Source organism: Haliaeetus leucocephalus, unplaced genomic scaffold (assembly GCF_000737465.1).
Source record: "Haliaeetus leucocephalus isolate CR32 unplaced genomic scaffold, Haliaeetus_leucocephalus-4.0 Scaffold273, whole genome shotgun sequence".
Classification (NCBI taxonomy): Eukaryota; Metazoa; Chordata; class Aves; order Accipitriformes; family Accipitridae; genus Haliaeetus; species Haliaeetus leucocephalus.
The window spans coordinates 2,549,098-2,570,296 of record NW_010972709.1 but is presented as its reverse complement, the minus strand read 5'-3'; the positions used below and the strand labels follow the sequence as shown (position 1 = coordinate 2,570,296).

At 47.6% G+C, this 21,199-nt stretch overlaps 1 protein-coding gene across 4 annotated transcripts in view; it reads right to left on the bottom strand.

Moving 5' to 3' along the window:
* Positions 1 to 21,199, bottom strand: part of KCNQ2 (potassium voltage-gated channel, KQT-like subfamily, member 2) — a 67,242-nt gene that overhangs the window by 28,066 nt on the left and 17,977 nt on the right. For 3 of the 4 annotated variants that reach the window (XM_010569508.1, XM_010569509.1, XM_010569511.1), the window contains exons 2-9: positions 14,671 to 14,761; positions 13,274 to 13,400; positions 11,938 to 12,113; positions 10,648 to 10,773; positions 8,212 to 8,322; positions 7,421 to 7,516; positions 6,589 to 6,683; positions 3,237 to 3,266 (exon numbers count right to left, since the gene is read on the bottom strand). In XM_010569508.1, the coding sequence (XP_010567810.1) occupies positions 3,237 to 3,266; positions 6,589 to 6,683; positions 7,421 to 7,516; positions 8,212 to 8,322; positions 10,648 to 10,773; positions 11,938 to 12,113; positions 13,274 to 13,400; positions 14,671 to 14,761 (852 nt within the window). The remainder of the gene's footprint in view (positions 1 to 3,236; positions 3,267 to 6,588; positions 6,684 to 7,420; positions 7,517 to 8,211; positions 8,323 to 10,647; positions 10,774 to 11,937; positions 12,114 to 13,273; positions 13,401 to 14,670; positions 14,762 to 21,199) is intronic. The other variant, XM_010569510.1, reaches the window with a different exon arrangement.

Sequence of the window (21,199 nt, the reverse complement as noted above, 5' to 3'; positions counted from 1 at the left end):
ATATACTTATAGCTTTGCTGGAAAGTGAGCCACGTAGGTTTCAGAGAAAGCAAGAAGGACCTACTCAAACTGTCCCAAAACTGCAAGGACTAGAAGAAAAGGGGTGCAAGCACTTGCACCCCCCTAACAGACTGATCTCGGCTGAGATGCTGTAAGAAATAGGGCTGTTGCTTACTGTAAAATAAAGGCAGAGATATTTATGCCTGTATTTTTTCAGCTATTATGAGACTAATAGTTTCAGTTTTCCTCTGACCGAAAAAAAAACCTAACTGAAAAAGCCTCTCCTCTGCACGCACAAGACTCATCCTCAAAACCACAGTTGTTCAGCAGAGCAGAATTGGTGTTCGCAAGATTGAGGCAATCAGAAAATTTTCCAATCCTAAGTATGGAGAAAAGAATAAAAATAGGCCTGAAAATTTTGGCTCGGCTCCCCAGCCCAGCTCTGTTCGCTTCCATCCAGAGAAGAGCACATCCTGATCTGATGAATTAATGATCCTCTTCACTCGAGACGTCAGGAAGAAGCTGACCTTGGTGCAGCGGAGCAGTGCACGAGTGCTGGGCTATCACCTCCCTTCAAACCCACCGTAGGGTTTGCAGTTTTGTTCCAAGATGGGAAAAGGTGGTGCATAAAATCAAGCACAAAGCCTACTTAGCAGTTAATGCAGGATGCACAACTGTTCTTTGGGGAGTTAGCTTCACAGGGAGGTCCGTACCCAGCAGAACATAAGACAACAGCCTCGTTTTCTCCAGCTGGGATCACAAATCCAGGGCTCCCACCGATGCAAGTCTCGGAGCTGAAGAGCTTATTAGCTCGCTGGATTGAAGGATTCAGGATCCCCAAAGGAGCTCTTTCCTTCGTATTAGCCCATAACACAAGGTTTACACCGTGCTGAAGGTGGCAATCTCTTGGGCCACCACAGATGCTTCCAGGCAAAGGAAAAGCCACACAGGCAAACACCGAAAGGCACCGATTCTGTGGTAGGGTGATGGGCCTGGTACCCATGTGGTGGAAAAAAGAGATGTTTTACTGAAACGATGATTATAAAAAATGGGTGCAAACTCATCCGTGTACTTTAACCTGAATTAAATGCCCAGCCTAACCTGCCATTACAAGAGCAGCTTGGGGAGCAGCTACTGCATTGCACTGTTTCACCAGAAGCTGAAAGAAAATGCAGGGCTCTGCACAGCGCTTTAACTGAGCATTCCTATAAAATGCTGGATGGAGGGCACCCTGCGCTGCTGTGCGTGCCCAGGGGACACAGGTGCCACTGTGTCCTCCGGAGACATGGAAAAAGGCCCTCCGGCTGGGGCGTCTCGTGTTTTCTCTCTCTCCTCCTGGTCCGTGTGTCACTTGTTAGCAAGGGAAGCACGTTTTGGTTAAAGGGGAGCTAGGTGAGAAGATCCGCACGCCACGGGAACACACACAGCTCATGCTACCCACCACAGCAACACTTCCGAGCCGCCGGCTGCTGTAGCGGTACCTATAGCTGCTTCCCATCACCCCTCCCAGTACAGCACACAGAAACACCACGCTAACTCCAGGTGCCGGCTCCCCCCATCCAAAGGGAAGGTAAATTTGCTATTCCTGCTAGCACAGATAACATTCAAGCGTCTGGGGACGGTAGGGATATCATGCCTCCAGCCAGGACGTCATCAAAACCCCACAACACGAGGAGGGGAGCAGCACACGACGGCGGGTGGGAGCGTACACAAAACCGCGCGCACACCACGACACGCACACACACAGAGACGGTGATGATTTTTTTTCAAAACAGCCCCAGTATGAACAATTAGGAAGAGGGAGACAAGGAGATGGATGCTGGAATGGGATGGGGACTTAAATGAGTCTCCATGCTGTGCTGGAGTTCCTATGAGGAGCCAATTTTTACCCTAACCGTGACTTTATGTCTCCAGCCTAAGCTATTTTTCATAACTGAGAATATTTATGAAACTTATAAATTATTTTAATATAAGAAATGGAAGTGGCACATTCTTATTTTACTCCCAGCAGTAGAAAAAAGTCTGATTCTCAAAACAGGCTGCTGTTCAGCACAACAGGAAAATGCATTCATAATATTATACTTGCAATTCATTGATGCGATTTGCTGTAAATTAACCACACAAAGTGGTAAGCGTGATTTACTAAGGCTGTAAAACTTGCATCTGTGAAAACTGGAACCAGGTTTGGAAATCAGGCACTAAATCACATCAGCTCTAATGGCATTAATGCATCTAGCGAGGATTGAAACTGCTCTGAGAACAGAGCTTGGCCCACAGTCTTGAAATGCAAGCCATTTATTCCCCATCTTAAAATATTGACTTGACTACACCTTCAGATACCCACCTCATATAAAATATGCCTGTGATTTGAAAATCTACTCTTTTCTGCAGAACCTGAGATAATGTTATTTATCATAAATCTTACACAGCCATATACAGGTCTTTGCATTTGGATTGATGCTGAAAGGTTAAGTCCCAGATTGAATAACTGGGGCTAATAACTGCTTGGCTCTAGGTCAGTCTTGGAAGCAAAAAGTGAAATGGAAAAGTCCTGCCGAGATGGGACATCCCTTTCCCAAAAATCAGGCTGGATTACTAGGAGAAATGAATGATTATTTCAGTTTAGCACCCCAGCTCGATCTCTCCTCCAGATGTTGTCCTCAAAAGCAGACACAGCTGCTACTGTGATTTCATTCTGTGCCACCACACCAGGAAATTCAGCAACCGTAGCATTACCTGGTGGGCACAGCTCCTACAGCATGAAGTGGGATAAATGACACCATGAAGGATGGGAAAAGAGGGCTGGAGAAAGGGGAACACGCAGGAGTGATGGCAGAGGGAAAATGGAAATATGAACGGGGAAGTTTTCTTGTTAAGCTTTGTATGAATTGGAGGAGGTTGGTAAGACCATCAAGAAATCATCCTTAAAAAAGCAAGCTTATCAAGTGCTGTCCCATTCTCCTTCCTTAAATTGTCATTTTGGCAGACAGTTTCCCAACACTTGTGTGTACCAATAGCTAAAATGTACATGGAGGTGCATGGAGTTAGTCTGTAGGCAGCAGGATGGGGAGTCTGGTTTGGGCTTTCACTCATTCCTTTGAAAAAAACTGATCTTCAGAGGTTTCTTTTTTTTTTTTCCTTCTTTTTTTTTAATTAAAGGCTTTGCATGTTACAGTCCCAAACGAAGAACAAGGAGTGACATGACACACAGTTTCAGAGTCACATGCACTTCATACCTGGAGGCACCGTACGTTTGCGTTTGCGTGCTTTTCAAGTGTTTTCACCAAAGAAAACCAAAGGGATAAGAGAAAGAAAAACAGGGCAGGGGGGAAGGTGGGGCGGAGGAAAGGGGAAAAGAAACAGAATAAAGAAAATTAGCACATGAACGAAGTGTACCCAGTGCACCAGGCTTACAGGTGAGCACGGGAGCATGGGCTGAGCTCGCTCCCGCTGCAGCCGGCTCAGAAACCACCACGCACCCGCGTCACCCTCGGGGACAGGCAGCTGGCACCTTGCTCCGAAAGCAAACGGGCACCAAAGAGCAGGGAAAATATGGGGGCCCTCCGAGATACCTTTCGTGAGACATCCCCAGCCTCCGGTCCCATCAGCCAGGGACTCCTCGGGCTGGGCTGCTGACTTGGGCATGATGTGCTGGTGGGGTTTTTTTAGTGAAGGCCAATACATGAATGTAGTTGAGATCAAGGCCCTGTTCTCACGAGTGACAATAAAGAGCAGGTTATTTTTTTTCAGCAAGTCCAGGTTATGATCTCTGGGCGCACCAAGCTACGCGTGCATTACAAGCCCAAATCATACCTGCGCGTACAGGAGCTGTGTGCGTATTTCAGATTTGGTTCTACCAGATTTTTAATTTAAAGATGAAATCTCAGATTCTCTCAGAGGCCACCATATTTTCCCCAAACGAGTGAGACTAGGTCTACTGCAGCGACGTGAGTGATGTTCTGGAGACACGTGAGCTCCTCCAAGGCACGTGTAACAATTTTTCCCATATCAAGCAGCCAGTATTTTCAGAGTTGCCTTGAGAAGACAGGTAAGCTCAAGTCCCAGGGCTCCCGCTATGAGGAATAAGCAGCCTAATGTTGAGCAGAAAAGGTGCCAAAGTAGCGGTGACTGCAGATCACGCCCAGGCACCCGGGAGGGAGACGGGGATATTGTGTTCCTCCAACCCACTTCCTAACCACGCTGCGCGCTGCAGCCGCATGTCAGCGGCCATCGCCTTAATGCGGCGCTGGGCTTGACGTGCTGCTAAGGCTGCACCAGCGCAGGGCTGCCAGCTGGCTTAGTGAAGTGGGTAGTCAAGGATAGATGGACAGTGCGAGTGATGGAAGCTGCGGCCAGAACATACAGTTACCCCCTTTTTCTTTTTTTCAATTTTTTTTTCCCAATTAATTTAGCTGACTGCATGCAAAATATATTCAAAAGTGGTTCACCGCTTTCTTGGTAAAAAAAAAAAAAATCCAATTTGACTAACAGCTGAATCCATCGGTGCTCCCACGGCTCACTCTCCCAGGTGATGTTCACTTTGCCTGCGCACAGACAGGAGTTGGGATTTAAGGGTGAAGCTGGGAGAGCAGAGAAACCTCTGCCTAGGGAAGCCCAGGGAGACGCTGCTGCCTGGAGCAGCACCCGCAGCATCAGCCAGCAAAACTGCTACAACCCTGCTGCAACTTTGTCCTGGCTTTTTACTCAAGATAGCTGGGTTCTTCCCCAAACTACATTTTTTGCTCTTTCTCCTCCCCAAAGTTTTTATTTAGCTGCTTCTGGAGCTCTTTACCTTAGTTTTCCTCCTGCGTACTAGCCCCATGGGGAAATACAGGTTTTAACAAGCAGATTAAGTAGCAGGTAATTACCCCAGTACATCCTCATGCAAAAGGGTGTCACTGTATGTCTGGCTGGGTGGTGAGTTGAGTCTTTCAAAGGAAAACCTGGCAAAGTCCACTGAAATCAGCCCCTGGCTTTCTGCGTTTTGCAGCGGACTTCGGACCAGGCTCCGGTCCTCATCCTTCCCAGTAGCTGATCTCAGCCACCAGTGCTGCAAATGGACAGCGAGAAGGTCAAATACTGGGAGGGAGAGTTTCAATGGGTGGGCTTAATGCTATTGGAAAACAGTTTTGTTCTGTTTTGTTGGGTTGTTGCATTTGGGGGTTTTTTTTAGGCAAAACCTTGAAGTCGGTTCATAAACATCTAGGGAAAAAGCAACTGATCAGACACACACTGGGAATGAATCCAATGAAAACTTACTGACCACAACATGACACCCAACAGGTTTTTAAGATGGATTAACAGGCTGGCTGCTGCATTTCAAATACAGGCTAACGCTTACCCTAGAAAATATACCCAGACCGTCTGCCCGAGGGCTAGAAGGCACCAGTAGCATGGGAAAACAGAAAGAGATTCACACCTTGTGCTGGACCACAGCCCTGCTTGAGAGCAGGGAGATGGAGCACAGGGAGCCCCATCACTCCCACCAAAACCCCGCAAAGCTACGGGAATATCTAATGAACACGTCCGACTCCTATACAAACTCAGAGAGATCTGGCTAGCCCCTAAAAAACACACCAGAAAGGGATGCGCGGCCCTGCCCGGGATGCAGCTCAGTGTGGAGCGGAAAATGAACGGCAATGTTTTGCATTTTAGCTTCTGGGGAAGCCTCCTCCTCGATGCCGCCAACCCCGAGAGTGACACGGGGGATGCGGTGCTTCCCCACATCCCGGAGGGCAGCGAGGCATGGCAGGGGACTCCGTCCCCATCTCCACAAAGCTCCAAATCCCGAGAGGCTGTGAGTTCCCACAGCACTGCTCTAACCTGTGCTGTTTCAGGTGAAAAAACTGCCTGGGTACGATGACGAGTTACGTCTCCTTAAAGCAAGCCAGACGGATGCTGCTAAAACACAGCAGTGCTTTATCAGCATCATCCGTCACGGCTCCGCCGTGATCTGCGTCAACAGATCGTGATGGATAAATTAAATGCAAGAAATGGGAAAATGCTCACTGAATCCTGATTTGGTTTTCCTCCTCTTAGGGGAAAAAAAAAAAAAAGGAAAGGAAAAAGGGACCCAGGGCAAATGCACCTGGGGAGAGTGCTGGGCCGGTCAAGGGAGGGACAGAAGTTTGCTGAAAGGCAGAAGGATCATTAAAGACTGGCTAGAGCAGCAAGGAGAGCCTGAGTGGGCACAAGGAGCTGCACGCAGGGCAAGGGCGGCATTTACCTACGATCCAGGGCAGCTCGGGAGAGAGGTCTTCACACCTGGGCACGGCAACTGTCACAACACAATGCAACTAGCAGCGAACGTGAAGAAATAAAGGTGAAAAGAAGAGCGTGTGCACACACAGACACAAAAAAGAAAAAAAAAACAAACAGGGAAATAAAAATCAAGTCAAAAAGAAATACACAAAAAGAAACCAAAGCAAAAATACTCCAAAAGAAAAAAGCATATACCAACCCTTAAGAGCTGTGGAAATCAACTTTTTCAATGTAAAAGTAAATAAATAAACAAAACTATATATCCAGAAAACAAAAAGAAATATGGAGACAGTGGCATCACGAGGAAGGCGGTGGAGGAGGAGGTACCTGTACATGGGGACGGTGACGGTGCGTTCGTAGTACTGCCAGGTGGAGTGCAGGTCCGTCCGGGACAGGTTGGTGGCATAAAATCTCCAAGCCGCCTGCGGAGGAGACACGGTGGGATTGTGGACCCGGGCATGGCCAGCACTACCTTCAGTAGTAGTATAAATAAACCTCAGCCAACACCGAGTCCTCCCTCTGTTTTCTGTGGGACAGTTCTGACATTCTGCCTTTTGCTTGATTTGATAGATGACATATTTGGGGTGGGACCATGATATTCCTGACCACGTGAGCCCAGCTAAAGATGCTGTGGGTACCAGGCGCTCGCTGTCAGGTTGAGGCCAAGTATCAAATGGTTGTTGTTGCCCATTAGGGAGTTAAAAAACTAGGAGAGAGAGGAGCAGGGGAATGTAAAGTGACACTAATTTCAAATCTCCGAGACAAACACCAAGGCCAACCTTCTGTGCAGACATCTGTTATCATGAAGAAAATGCTCCCAATTGTAACTTTATATCAGTATAAATATTCTCTTTGGGGAAAAAAAAAAAGTTTTGTGAAAACAGACTGTCCTAATGCATTTGTCTTGCTGTGCTGGGCTGGATTTTGTTCCTTTTCTCCCCCAGATTGCCTACCACATATGTTATTTTCCCATGGCTGATTTCCTGGCATTTATTCCCAGACATGACCAGTCACCAGCTGCTGTCTCACGCCTTACACACACAGCCCCATTTTTCACCTGCCCATCTCCTCCCCAACTTCTAGAAGTCTATTAAGCCCCCCCAAAATCAGGACGATAGGAAGGTTCCCATCAGGAAGGTTCCTTGGAGGTGATCCTCACCTGAATCAGGCCCGCTGCTGGGTTTCGCCTCTTCTCAAAGTGTTTTTGTCGATGCTGCTCTTGAACCTTCAGAGCAAACCCCGAACCCAAGATGCCCTGGGCAAGAGAACAAAATTTTGCAGTTAGCAGGGCGTTAGCTAAGCCTTCACTTAAAAATTGCAGCCAACTTTCCTTCCAAAGGTTTGTTCTGGCTCATTTTTTCCTTCAAACGTACAGAGGAAGGAAGGAGAAGCCCCCATCCAAGGCAGCCCTGGCAGACACACTCCCAGTGAAGGGGCAGCAGACTTTGCTGGCGCTCACTGGAATTGCTGCTTTTCCCAAACTACCTCCAGCCGGCTGATAAAATACAAAATAACCACACTGTGCTGGCATTCAGCAAATTATCCCCATAGGGGAAAATCAGATCCATGCAACGCACTGAAATGCACTGCGAAAAGGACAGGGCTAATTTGCTGAAATAGCATAATCACCCCTCAGAACAGCCTTTTGCAGGAAAAAAAAAAATTTTCACTTCAATAAACACTTGTGCAGTGCCAAATCTAGAGTTTCCATCCCGTTCGCTCAGAAGCATTGTGTCTGAGCTGTTGATATTCAGATAGGGGTGCCCTTCTCCCCCCCCCCCCCCCCCTTTTTTTTTTTGACTCAACAGCCACGGAGCAGCGGGGCGGTCTCTGGGTGCATCACACCGCTGGACGTAGCTGTTGCGTTGCCACCAGCTCCAGGGGCCGGGGACAAAGGACAGAAAAGCTCAGCCCCCCCCCCCCCCCCGAAAAGCCGCCGCCCCCCCTTACGGCAGGAAGAGCGAAGAAGGAGACACCGATGAGCGTGAAGGTAGCTGCCAGCAGCCGCCCGTTCCAGGTCTGTGGGTACTTATCCCCGTAGCCGATGGTGGTGAGAGTAATCTGCAGGGAGGAGAACACCGCACGGCCCTGGGTCAGCCAGCCTAAAAATTAAAACAACACGACCGAAACACCCGCAACAGCAGAGCGGGACACGGAGGGTCACCACGTGCCCTGAGTTGACCAAGTCAAGGTGAAGTTTGGGTACCCGGGATGAGCATCTCCGTGGGAGGCAGTGATGCCCTGACACCCAGGACACCGCTGCCGCCCTCCCTGCTCGGCGCGCTGAGTTTTCACGCCAGTCGAGAGTGTTTTTGTGCCTTTGGCTGACACAGAGAGAGCTGCCATCTGGTGCAGAGGCTTGCGGCAGCTCGGAGCCTCCCCCGGGAGATGGGGTTGCGCCTTCGGCAGGGGAAGCGAACGGGCATGGTTCCCCCAAACTCCCTTTCGGCATCTCACGAAAGAAGGCAGGGCTGTTTGCATGCATACGGACCTGATGCTGTTTATTCCTAATCTTCCCAGCACTGCCTATTAGGCAGTCTCCCTTCCTATTTAAAAAGAGCATATTAGCCCAACAGGATGAATTATGGCTGCTGCGTACAACCTAATTTAGGGATGTTTTTTCCCCTCCTCGGTATTACTGCAGTACACCAAGAGAGTGCTGGCAAGCTGCTGTGTGCATTTTTGAGGAAGGAGCTGAGAGATTTATTGGAGCCAAAGAATCCCCTGAACTCCAAACTGCAGAAAAAGAAAAGACGCATTTTCCTACTTCAGTCCACGAACATCGTTAGTGGGAAATATTGGGTATCCCCTAAGGCTTCCGAGAGGATTTTGGAGAGCCTGGGATTGCCAGGGCAAGGCAGGGAGACATGGTTTGATTAGGAACATCTTCTTTGAGACTTCTGCTCAATGGTCCCCAACGGTCCCTGTGACAAGTGGGAAGTTGTCCCCGTCCCACAGCCTCCGCAGACAGAGCTGGGTCAGGGACAGGACCTGACACCATGCTGATGTGGCTTTGGAAACCTCATGCATTCAACTTGGAATAAAATCACTTTTACACAAATGGAAGTACGATCCCAAAGCACTGTTTAATTGGACCCACTAAAAGCCCTATCAATTAGATGCCATTTTGACAAAGCGGTTAGAAAATGCATCTACGTGGCTATTCCTTACTGAAACACAAAGTTGAAGCAATGCTTTCTCCACAATGACTGTAAAGTTGGTTTACAAATTTTTTGTAATTTATTTAGACAACTACAAGGATTGGATCCACTAAGATCAGACCAAGGGATGAGTTTCTGAACCTGAAATTTGATTTATTTTGCCCATCTCTTAACAACCGTCTGTACTGGACCCATAAGCTGGACAACGACAAAACCTGTTTATTTTAATAAAGCTCAGATTTTACTCGGAGCTTCTTAGTGGCAAAACAGCCTGGTGCACCTCCACGTCCTGAAATGGGGCAGGGGTGATCCTCTGCCAAAGGCTCACGCAGCCTGGGAAGCAGGAGGGATAAATCCACACATGGGTCTCCCTAGGCTGAGCTCTAATCTGAGCTGTCACTTTTTCCTCATTGTTTATTTTCTAGTTATGTCAAATTGGGCTTTGTTTTTATTTTTCTGTCACAACCAGGGGGCTTGAAAAGCAATTTACTGCTTCTTTCCCTTTGTTGGAACAGAGGAGCTGCTTGATCAGCCGATTCCTCCCCAAGCCTGTTATTGGGATTTGATCAGATCTGGGATTTTCATTACATGCTTTGTAATCAAGGCCAAACCAGCACCACAGTGTCGGAGCAGAAGAACAATAACGCAAGAAGATTAGGACGTCATTAATTCTCTCTTTGTTAATCGGGTAATCCAATAATTCACATGCACATGCACACCCAGAGCAAACTAAAAGTATTGCCCTTTCCTCCTCTGTCAGCAAAGATGTGAAAGGGGAGTGCTTTCAGCGCTGAAGTCTCTCTGGTACTTAGACCCTATTAATTTTAGAAAATTTATTCCAGCGTGTTTAACAGCACGTTGCCCAAGTACGATTATAAATAATTAAAGGGCGGCAATACTTGTCAAAATGATGATCAAAGCACCCCGTAGCGTGGGGTCTTTATTTGACCTGCCTCTACTGTTGCGACAGAGCTAAATCCCACAATTGAGAGCGCGCGAGTTCCCAGTTTCCTTGCAGCTCCAGCTAATTCAAGAAATGTGATCCCCCCAAATTTTCTATGAGGTTTTTTTAAGAAAAAGAGCTAAACGGAGTAGCCTGAAACCATTTAATAAAAATGTTAACTAAGCACTCCGTAAGTTGATTCCTCACATAAGTGATAGAAGATGGAGAGTTAATGGACATCTTATTTTAATAACCAGCAGCTGTTCTATGAAAATTACTTACCAGACCCCACCAGAGTGCATCTGCGTATGTATCAAAGTGCTCATTTTCTCCTTTCTCGGCCAAGTATACCAGGAAAGAGGCCAGAATGAGGCACAGGAAGCCAATATACCAGGCAGTAATCAGCTCCTGCAAGATCATTAAGGGATAGAAGAGAATAATTGCAATCCTGGTGTGCATCTCCAAAAGTCGAGTTACTTGCTTCAGGTTGGATCTGAACTTTCCCTGCATTTGTTTAGGCTTCTGTTGGAGATCAGTAGTGCCACTTTTTGAGATGGGACCACGTACTGGTGGTGGCCCTGCAATGCTCACGGGGTGATCCCTGTCCTGAGGACCCCATCATCTAAACACATACGGCAAATGGAGAAGGAAAGGGAGTGTTAATAGCTCCATTATTTCAAGATGTGGAACTGAGGCTAAAAAATAATAATAATAAAAAAAAAGTATTTCCCCAGTTCACACAGGGAATTGGGGTTCAAACTGAAATGGGAAGCCCCAAATCCCTGGGGACTCCGCTTAGGGCAGGTCCCTTCCACTAACTGGGGAGAAGCTACAAAGCTGGGGTCTGGATACAACATGCCCCGATTTCAGGGAAGTTTTAATTCAGAATTCACGGGAATGATTGGTTTTGGATGAAGTTAATACAACGGTGGACAAGAGACCCATGAATTCCCTATGATTTTTACATAGTTCTGGACAAGGTGGCCAAGCTTTTCAAAGGAAAAAGCGCAGGAAATGGCAGAAAATTTAAATCCATAATTCAGCAGCAGAAAACAAAAAAATTATCAGCAAACTCTTCCCAAACCAGAGAAAGGCCAAGGTGCCTTACACCAGGGAGCAGTTCTGCAACTGGTACATGATCTTATGTTGGGAGGAGGAACCTGGCACAAGAATCGTGTCTGCAAGAGGCTGCTGCTCGCAGGATGCGCTTTCAGAAACACGTCCGCTTTGAAGCGTGCATCACAAAGAACTCACAGCAACACCTGTGCTTAACGAGGCTGCTGGCTAATTGCTAACTCTTGGAAATGAGCTGTGTCAGCGTGCAGGTGGTCACAATGTTCAAGATATTCCCTGCAAGCATCCGAACATCCCTCGTTTCTCTCCTCTACTGGCTGGAGGGCTCCATCGGACCTTGTCTCTCTGATTTTGCATTGCTCCCCATGTTACCCTACGGTGACTTTCCAATCTCCCCAAGCCTGGGAGGTGGTTGGGGTGGAGAACTGAACCAAAGCAGTGTTTCTGGTAGGGGGAAAGTGAAGAGCAACTCAATGTGCTTGCTTGGGACTTGCTCACCTTACTGTGTGCATAGACCACGGAGCCCAGGAGCTTCCAGGTGCCTCCCCGCCGGTCCATGCGGATCATGCGCAGGATCTGCAGGAACCTCAAACTCCTGAGTGCTGAGGTGGCAAAGACGTTCCCTTGGGACCCCGCCGCCAGCACAGCGATGGACGCGATCAGCACCATGATGTCTGCACGAACAGAGGGCATTGAAAGCTGAAGAAATGCTGTTGAACCGTTCCCAAACGGGATGGCACTCCTACCGCCACTGGCAGCAGAAGGCTGTGCGCGAAAGGGAACTTGCATCAGTCGTATCTTGTGTGCAAGGATGTAGCATAAATCTTAACCTGGATGAAGGGAGCCACTACACACCTTATGGAAACATCCTAGTATCCTTCTCCAGACTCATCCTTCCTATAGAAAATGTGTCAAATACTGAAAAGCCTGAATTCTGATATGGTTCAGTGTTAACACTGCTAAACTGGATTAAATCCTTGCAAAATGCATGCCCTTTTTTAATCAGCTGCCTGTTACACAGTGCTGTCCAGAGGTGTGAATTCCCCCGTCTAAATTAGGAATGAAAACCCAGAGCTCCACCATAGCAATCCTACAGTGCTCACGGACAAAGAAAGGCCAAGAAAAAACAGCCTTGCTCTATATATCCCAAATCTGAGGATCCTGAAAACCTCCCTCTTCCCTGGTTTTCTATGCAAATTTTATAGGACTGCTTTTCTGTAGAATAAGCTAAAATCCTGCATGTGACCATTGCCAGCTCCTGGACATTTGAAAGCAGGCTCTATAGCGAATGGCACGGCCTCTCTGCCCACTCCTTACCCCGCTAAAAATAACTGTAGCACACAGATGGCCCCTTTCACGAGAGGGCTGCCAAGTACTTTACAAACAAGAATTAATTAAGTCTCGTAACTCCCTTGTGAGGCAGCTCATCAGCACCAGGAAAGGCAAAGTGAGACACAGAGTTTCAATGACTCGTGAGCAATTCGGTGTCAAGGTTGGACACAGGATCGCAGGATCCCAGATCCTACGCTCAGCTTCTCCTGGCTCAATCCACATTCTGTGGCTGTGGGCAGCTGTCAGCGATGCCAGGGGTACACAGGACAATGGGACGGCTCCCAGGTCTGCAGAAAACATGGCCAGCCTCGTGCAGAATGAGGAAAACGACAGCCGTGGATTTAGGACTTTTGCCTTTGCTCTCTTTCCCTTCTCAAGGTGACCATGAAGCAGCTGAGGATCAACCCTCAAAATGCACGCAAGAAAACGGAGCATCGTGCAAGCAAGCGCTTGCAATAGCCACTTTGGTTTGGGAAATCCCAAGCAGGGAGGCAGGTCTTACCAATGACGCAGAAAGGTTTGCGGGCAAATTTTAACCTTCCCCTCCAGCCCCGGTACCGGCAGCAGCAGCCGGCTGCCCAGATCCTCACAAAGTATTCGACCCCGAACACCACGATGGTGACGATTTCCTGCAAGGGAGACAATGCCATTAGTCGAGAAAGAAGCGTAATGGAGAGCACGCTCCAGAATCAAATACAAACCCATAACTGAGACTCTGTACACCTCAGAAAATATATCACAGAGCTGTCTGCACCAGGACTGTTAACGGAGAGCCCAGGCTTGAAAGACTGTCAGATCTCTGCTGTTGTGTTTTCCCTCACCCTCCCCTGGGGTGGCGAGAGGTACAGCACATCGTAGCCTGTGAACTAGAGTTTTACACCTTCTCGTATTGTGTTTGTGACCGCCGTCACAGGACTGACGAGTACCTGCTTATCTCCCCACCATCAGTCTCCAGGACTTGGCTAGGTTAACGCTGAGCAGCTCAGAGGAAGACCAGAAATGGGAATCACTGGCTACTCCATCCTAGGACTCTTCACAGGGGATTTGAGCTTTTTCCCCAGGAATTGGGACTGGGTTGTCCCTGTGTGCTGGGCTATCTCGTGCAGAGGCAGCGGAGATCCTCTACCCCTCGATGCCAAGGGAGCACGCCAATGCTGTGCATTACAGCTCTTCCCATCGCCACCCAAACACCCTGTGCACTTTCCCTTCCCTCTGATTTCTTTACTAGCAGCACTTGCCTCAGCTTTCTCACGTATCAAACCTGACAAAGCCCTAATTAGTCTGCAGCGCCTTTTGATGTTGATGTAAGGCAGGGACCGGGGAAGAGGAAAAAAGAGAAAAGGAAAGGAGATGGGCAAATCCGGCAGCCCCGCGACGTGGCGGTGCGTGCAGGATCTCTGCTGGCTCTTGATGGCAGAAGCCACACTGGCAGTGCGAGGGATGCCGGGCTATTTAGGGAACAAAACTCTGCAGCTCGATGACAGATCAAATAGTTGCAGGGATATTATAGTGTGGGAGAGGAGGCAGCTACGCGGGCTGCTCCCTACGCAGAGCATCCGCAGCTTTAAATCTTGGGAGCTGTTGGACATCAAACTGCTTTTCTGTTGGGATCAGTCTTGCTACTGCATTTTGCAATTGAAGATAAATGCAGAAAAAAAGAAAAAGTTTAGAAAGAAGGTTTTTACAAGATCCTTAAAGATATTTTGTTTATTCCTGATACAGAATTCTCCTTTTCACATTTTTCCTACTTCTTACCTGCAGGTCCCAGTGGTCCCCTTCTCACAAGCCACAGTTTCAATTCTTGCCCCAGTTAGAAACCCCCAACCTCAGCTTTTTTGTGTGTTTTTGACTTTGTTTTGATGCCTCACTGATGACTTCATTTGCAATCCCCCCACTTACCAGGATGTAAAGGGCCCCTTCTGAGCTGTTCTGGTACTCATCAATGGTTGAAAAGACAGACAGCACCAGGCAGGAGAAAACTAGTAGAAAACTATATAACACAAAAATAAAAAATAAAAAAGAGAGAGAGAATGTTAGTCTTCAGAGCAGGAATTTTTTACACTTCGTCAAACTAGTCAAGAGAGCATTTTTGGACATATTTCTCTAGGAGTATTTACTGTGCTGCTGCTACAACACCACATAAAAAGGGAAAGTAAAGTCCCTGGTTTTATTAACTGGAAGGCTTATGTGTGGATGGACCCACTGGACTGTTCCCAGTTTGCCCAGTGCCAATCCAATTCCCCTCCCAAGACCTGGCGGCTCAGCTCACCTCTGACATTATTTCCCCAAGGAACTGTCAGCTCTTACTGCAACATGCTTTCAACAAGCATGCAAACAAGCAGGAAAATGTATTAATGTGATAACAGGTGACCGGGCTGGCTGATGAGCAGGAGCGCAGGCTGAACACAAACCCAGAGAAAACTCCACTGACGCTCTGCTTCTGCATTTGCACCCACAGAAGCTTACACAGGAGTGGCCCCGTTTCCCATCCTTGCCAGGGTAGGACTTTTTTGGGTGGATTTAATGTTCCTTTCTTAGGCAGGGGCTCCAGATTAACTCCGTACTGCCTGGAAAGGCTGGTGACTTTTTAGATTTGTTTTCGATTTTGCCCTGCAGGGACACCGAGCCCCATCCTGCTGGGAGAGGACACCCAGCTTTGATATTAGCTCTCTCAGTCTCTTCGATTTACCATGAAATAGGGGAGATTCTCAAAACCCCCTTAGAGCGCATGTCCAGGTCTCATTGACGTCTACTTCCACAGGCTATCCCAAAAGCAGCCTCAGAAGTGCCACACCACCCCGTCATTCACAGGCTGTTCCCATCAAAACTGCCCGCTCTGTGCTTTTCGTAAATGCTGGATGTACTAGTGCAAATCTAAAGGCACAAAATGAATGACAGGAGCTCGACTCTGTTCTGACACTCGATGCCTGAGTCTGCAGCTACAGAGGTGTCCTGGCATCTGCTCACGGATGGAGAAGTTTTCCACCAGCCCGCAATGCCCACTGCTTGCTCAAACAAAAGGAGGGAAATTAATTTACTGAAGATCAGTTTACTGATATGATAAAGTAGGCCAGCGCAAGGAGAAACTAAAAGATGCGTTCTTTAAAAGCATTAAATAATTCATCTGTCTGGCTTTGTCTCACATTCCTACAAAGTGCATTTTGAATACTTATAAGGTACGGTTCAGCTGGTAGGTGCTGATCCTTTTTGCTGTATAAAGCAAAGGAGTTTCACACCACTGGGTCATGTTTGTGGCTTTTAAAGGACCATTAATGTCACAGTAACAAGTAAAAATAGCAGGATCTGCAGTATTTATTTGAACCACAGGCTGAAGCGTCCCTGCCTCCTGGAGGTAAAGGACCTTCAGAGCCATCTCAGCGAAGGCTGAGCTTTGTCAGCAGCAAGATGAATTCAGCGCAGACCAGATAAGGACAATTGCCTGATTCCTCACTGCAAATTTCCTCTTCTCACAACAGGTCTGGTACACGGAGACTTGAAACAACCTTGAGAGAGTAAGAAAATATGCCTTGCAAACCCATTCATGATGTCCCTTAATGTCTTCCCTGGGTGTCACTTGAAATGTTTTTTCTCCCCAAGGTGGTCTTTTAAAACCCTTGCCATAAACAAACCTACCACAACCTGCCCTGCAGCCAAATGGACTCCATCCATCCCTACATCCTCCAGGTTGCTTGGTCCACCTGGAGGTGGAGACGGGACCGCACTGGTGCCCACCCCGTGGCAGGGGGGAGCAGAGTCCTGCACCACTGGAGGGAGGGAGCTGCAACTGGGTCAGGCAGCCCTGCTCCCAGGGTGGCCCAGATTTTGCTGCAAACTTCTGCGCTGGAGCGAGAAACAAATGAATAATCAATGAAAGAAGAAAGAGAAGAAGAAAACAAAACAAGATAAAGCGATCGGGGGGAGGAAAGAAAATCCTACATTTTCTGATCAAAGAGGTAGAATGTGGGTTGTATTTTTGTAACCAAACGTCACAGTAAAATGCCTGAGGAGGTGCTGAAACCAAAGCGCCAATATCAACACAGGCTTGCACACCGTGTTTGCTAAGGCGACCACTTCGGATGGATCCAGAATGAAGCCACGCTCAAATGATGAGTCCTGGCAGGGACAAACACCACAAGAAAGAAGATTCCTGTACGTTAAGTTTGTCACTAGACATATATTGATGGGACGAAAGGAACAGAAATCGCCTTATCACTTCGCATCCCAAGGGTGGATCGTGCAAGCAGCAGTTATGTGGGGAGAGCTGGGGCAGCTCCGGGCGCTGGGTGCTGCTTCTTCCCTTCCCCAGCACATCGCCGCAGCCTCGTCCCCGGCCTCTCCATTCCCCTCATCTCCCCAAGGCCAGCTCGGTGCCACTGTAATTTCGGCTCTGCGCTCCTCAGGGCTCTCATCGCCAGGGAGACCTGATGCAGATCACACTTGCAGGGCCAGCATTAATTACAGCACTGCCAAGCATGGGAGGCAACGGGGAAGGCGCCAGCTTCTTCAATGAAGCATGGGAGCTCCATGGCCAAATCCCACATGGACCAAAATCTCCCTTTGTCTCAGTCCCGATGGGGTCGTTCAGCCACCAGGTAAGGAACAGTCCTGCCAGTAAGGGATGCAGGCACTGGCTCATCACAGGGTGAGCTGCACAAGCATCCCAAAATAGCTCCACGGTGATGCACGGCTGCTCTGTTTCACCCTGTGGTCCACGAACCTTTGGGAGGCTGTACAAAGAGACGAAGAGAATGAAACCTTTCTGCGAGGAAACTGAATTCAGGGGGTTGGGGTCTGTATGGCTCCTGGGAGCTTTGAAGAATCTGCAGACCCCCTACAGCTGCGGGGGGGTGAAGAAGCAAGCTGAGAGGTATGTCCACACCGAGATAGTGTGTATGCTCTGAGCTCCCACAGAGGGAGGGCAGCGGGGAACAGGAAGGCTGACTCTGCTTTAATTTCACCTAATCTACCCAGACAGCACAGGAAAGGGATCCAGATAATAATGGATAGCTAGGGAAAGAGAAACAGACCAATAAATAGCGTAGAGGTTGGGATGAATCTAATTTTTAAAGCTACGTATCTAATCAAAGCAAATTATGTCTGCAGCCTGACTCTGGGTAATGTTAATGTGCAATAAGGAACATTAATTATGTCCCATCTAATGATTTTTACATTAAAGATGCCAATTCTGCTTAGAGCTCTGGAGAAGACAATATCCTCCTCCAGAGTGAACAGAAGCTGAGTTCTACATGATGTATGGCTGGAGCCGGCACCCAGCCTCCCCCAAACCTGGGCCAGGATGCAAAGGGCAGCATGTGATTTTGGACCACTGCCTCCTCCGGAGAGCACTGGCGTGGAGAAAGCTGGCTCAGCCTCCTGGAGCCACTGGAGAAGGACACCTCATGTCACCGCATCTTGTCACCCGCCACCCTTTCCTACAGGCACCCAGCACCTTCTGCTGCTCCAGCATCCCCCACGCCTGTTGCTTAGACCTTTAAGCTCAGCCAAGACTCAGCTGTGCAAATCTGACTGCTGCTAATACTAATAAATCCAAAGTCCTCCAAAGTCTGGCTTTACATCCAAAGGTTATGTTGACTTAAAACACCCGTGCAAGCTTCTTACTACAATTTATAAATCCCAGCACAAAATCTGCATATCCAGATTTCTTACCCACTGTGCTTCAGGTTAGCAATAGAAAAAGAAATGACTGAACTCCCTCAAAAAAAAAAACCAAAACCCAAACCCCAAAAAAACCCCAAACTTAAAATGACTTGAAACAGGAAAGATTGTCCTTTCCTTTTCTTCTTTTTCTCAGTAAAAGCGTATGATGGAATCATCATAAAGCTTTTCAGGTTAATCATGTAATTTGCCTTCCAAAAGAAACCCCCTCAGAATCTACACGCCCATTTACATAAGAATTTTAAAAGATCTTTAAATTTATTCCTGAAATACTTGTATTCAAATAGCATTGCTGACATGCAAAAACATTGGGCTTCCTCTAATGGAGCATCAATAATTAGCAACTGGATTCCTGGATGTGACGAAGATGGATAGAACACAAGGAGGTCGCACAAGCTTGTAACAAGCCACTGTGCTTGTTACATGCTTCGCTGGCTTTCCCAGGAATTGGGAAAGGGAATTAATGATTTGTTTAATTAGAAGGAGCAAAGCTGGAAAGGAAGGAGTATTTTACTACAGGCATTTGAGAGCTGCATGATGGAAAGCAACTTAAAACTTTTAAAACACTTAAAAATTACTTTGGGGATGTAAACAAGGCATTGACAATTGTGCTAAAATAAAAGCAAAATGCTTACGGGCAATCCATCTGTAACCCCAGCAACACATTTGCTGTGGTCTCTGTAAAACGCTGGTGTTCAAGTACCTAAAACTTCAATGTAAATCAAAGACCATGAAAACACAGCAATGACAATAAACCAAGGTGAAAGTACATCCATACCAAGAGAAACAGAGATTGTCAAATGCCTTTTAACACTCACAGAACCTCATAATCAGAATTGGAGAATTTACAGCTCAATTTAAATCTCCAGTGAATCAGAAGCGAAACTCTGATAATGCCGTGACTTTTCCAGGGGTAAAGACATCGCCGTATTGCACCTAGCCTTAGCCAGAAGCATCTATCATCTTTATTCGTGTAAGCAATCCTGCTGTGATTTGCAACGCTGCTGTTCATTTACAAAGCTAAACATGAGCCTAAATGCCTCACTCCAGGTTTCCACATCGCTCAGTCTCAGCCAAAATCATCTCCCAAGGCAAATTCTGTCACTAGCGGAGCTGAAAATAGAAGCAGGGAGTCCTGCTTTTCGGTCCTGTGCCTTAATAAATACTCTCCTTTCCAAAAATAGCTCCTGAGGGTGTCTTATTCATGACAGGTTCAGCCATGCCCAGCCCCGTCCTCTCACCTAAGCCCAGCAGAGATCTTGCTCCTCGGAGGAGCCTGGAGGCTCCCCGGGCACCCACGCGGGTAGAAAACATTGCTTTTGGGCAACAAGCAGGCTGGCTCCGAGGCAGAGATTCTCATGGTTATATAAACTTTTTAATAAATCTTTAGCAAAGGCCTCTCTGGGACAACGGCAAAAGCTCCCGTGCCTTCTCGGTGTACCGAGACGATGGCTGAACAGCCCCGATAAGAAGCACCCTGTTCGTACAAAGCCATAAAGTGTACTAAGGACGGTGGTGTAAATGGAGCAAGGGAGCATCGGAGGCGGTGGTACATACAACAAGGCTGCCTTAAATGGTGTTCCGAGAGGTGGGAATTAATCGGGCTACAGAGAAGCAGGTCTTAGAGACCCCAATCCATGTTCTAGAGGTGGCACTGGGATGGGAAGGAAAAGAATTTACTTTCCTCACCAGCCCTATTGCACCACCACCACCTGCAAGCCCCCAGGTCATGCCCCCCCGGCCCCCAGTGCATGGATGCAGCAAACCTGCTCTCCTTTGCTGCGTGACAGCAACATAGCAAAAAACAGGAGGTGGTTTTCCAGCAGATCGGGTTTTCTGGGGTCTTCCCTGGACACGCGGGAACGCTGCTGGCTGAGCACAGCGTCCTGCTTCTGTGCTTCGGCTCGCCTTGCAGCTATTGAAACACACCTGAAATACGGGATTTACATCCCAGGGAAGCGTGTGTGTGTGGGGGTGACATTCCCTTTAAATCAGGGTTTTGGGGAAGGTCGTTTTCTGCTATATTATGGGCAGATAAGGAGCATTCACAAATCCATCACAGCAAACTAAGGAAAAAAGAATAGCTGGTCACAGCTTTACTGTATAAGCATGGTAAAGTGGCACAACCAAGTCACAAAAATCCTCCTCTTTCCCTGCCTGTCTTCTATTTAGGCAGAGCATTTCTCAGTTAGAAAAAGAGCAGGATATGGGTACACATAGATTTTTCTCCTTCAACATCTGACACTTTTGCAATCAGTTCCCATTCCAAGAGCTCCTCCAGTTTTTCCCTCTTGCTTATAACAGAGTCAGGGAGCAGAAACGGCAACATCTGCCCTAAGTGCCCAGAACCAGAGTCCTGAACCCATGAACTCCAGGAATTTGAACAGAAACGGGTTTTGCATGACTTATCTTGTCCCTAGCCCAGCAAAGGATTGTGTATCTCCACACTTACAAGCAAGAGCGAGCTTAAGAGCTTTTCTGGATTGAAGCCTCAAAGAACAAAAGCTGTCTGGAAATGGCAGGGAATGGAGATCAAGATCTGAACATTTACAGCAGGAAAAGGGGTTAAATTTAAGGAATTGGTTGGGTTTTTTACAGGCTGGCTCTAATCATTTAACTTACTCAGAATAAAAGCCTTATTAATAATAATCACTGCATACCAAGTTCTAGCTCAGATGTTCCTCTTTGTCCTCATCTAACATGAATCACTGGGAAATGCTTGTCTGCGTATTCTCCTCGCCCTGCGCACGCA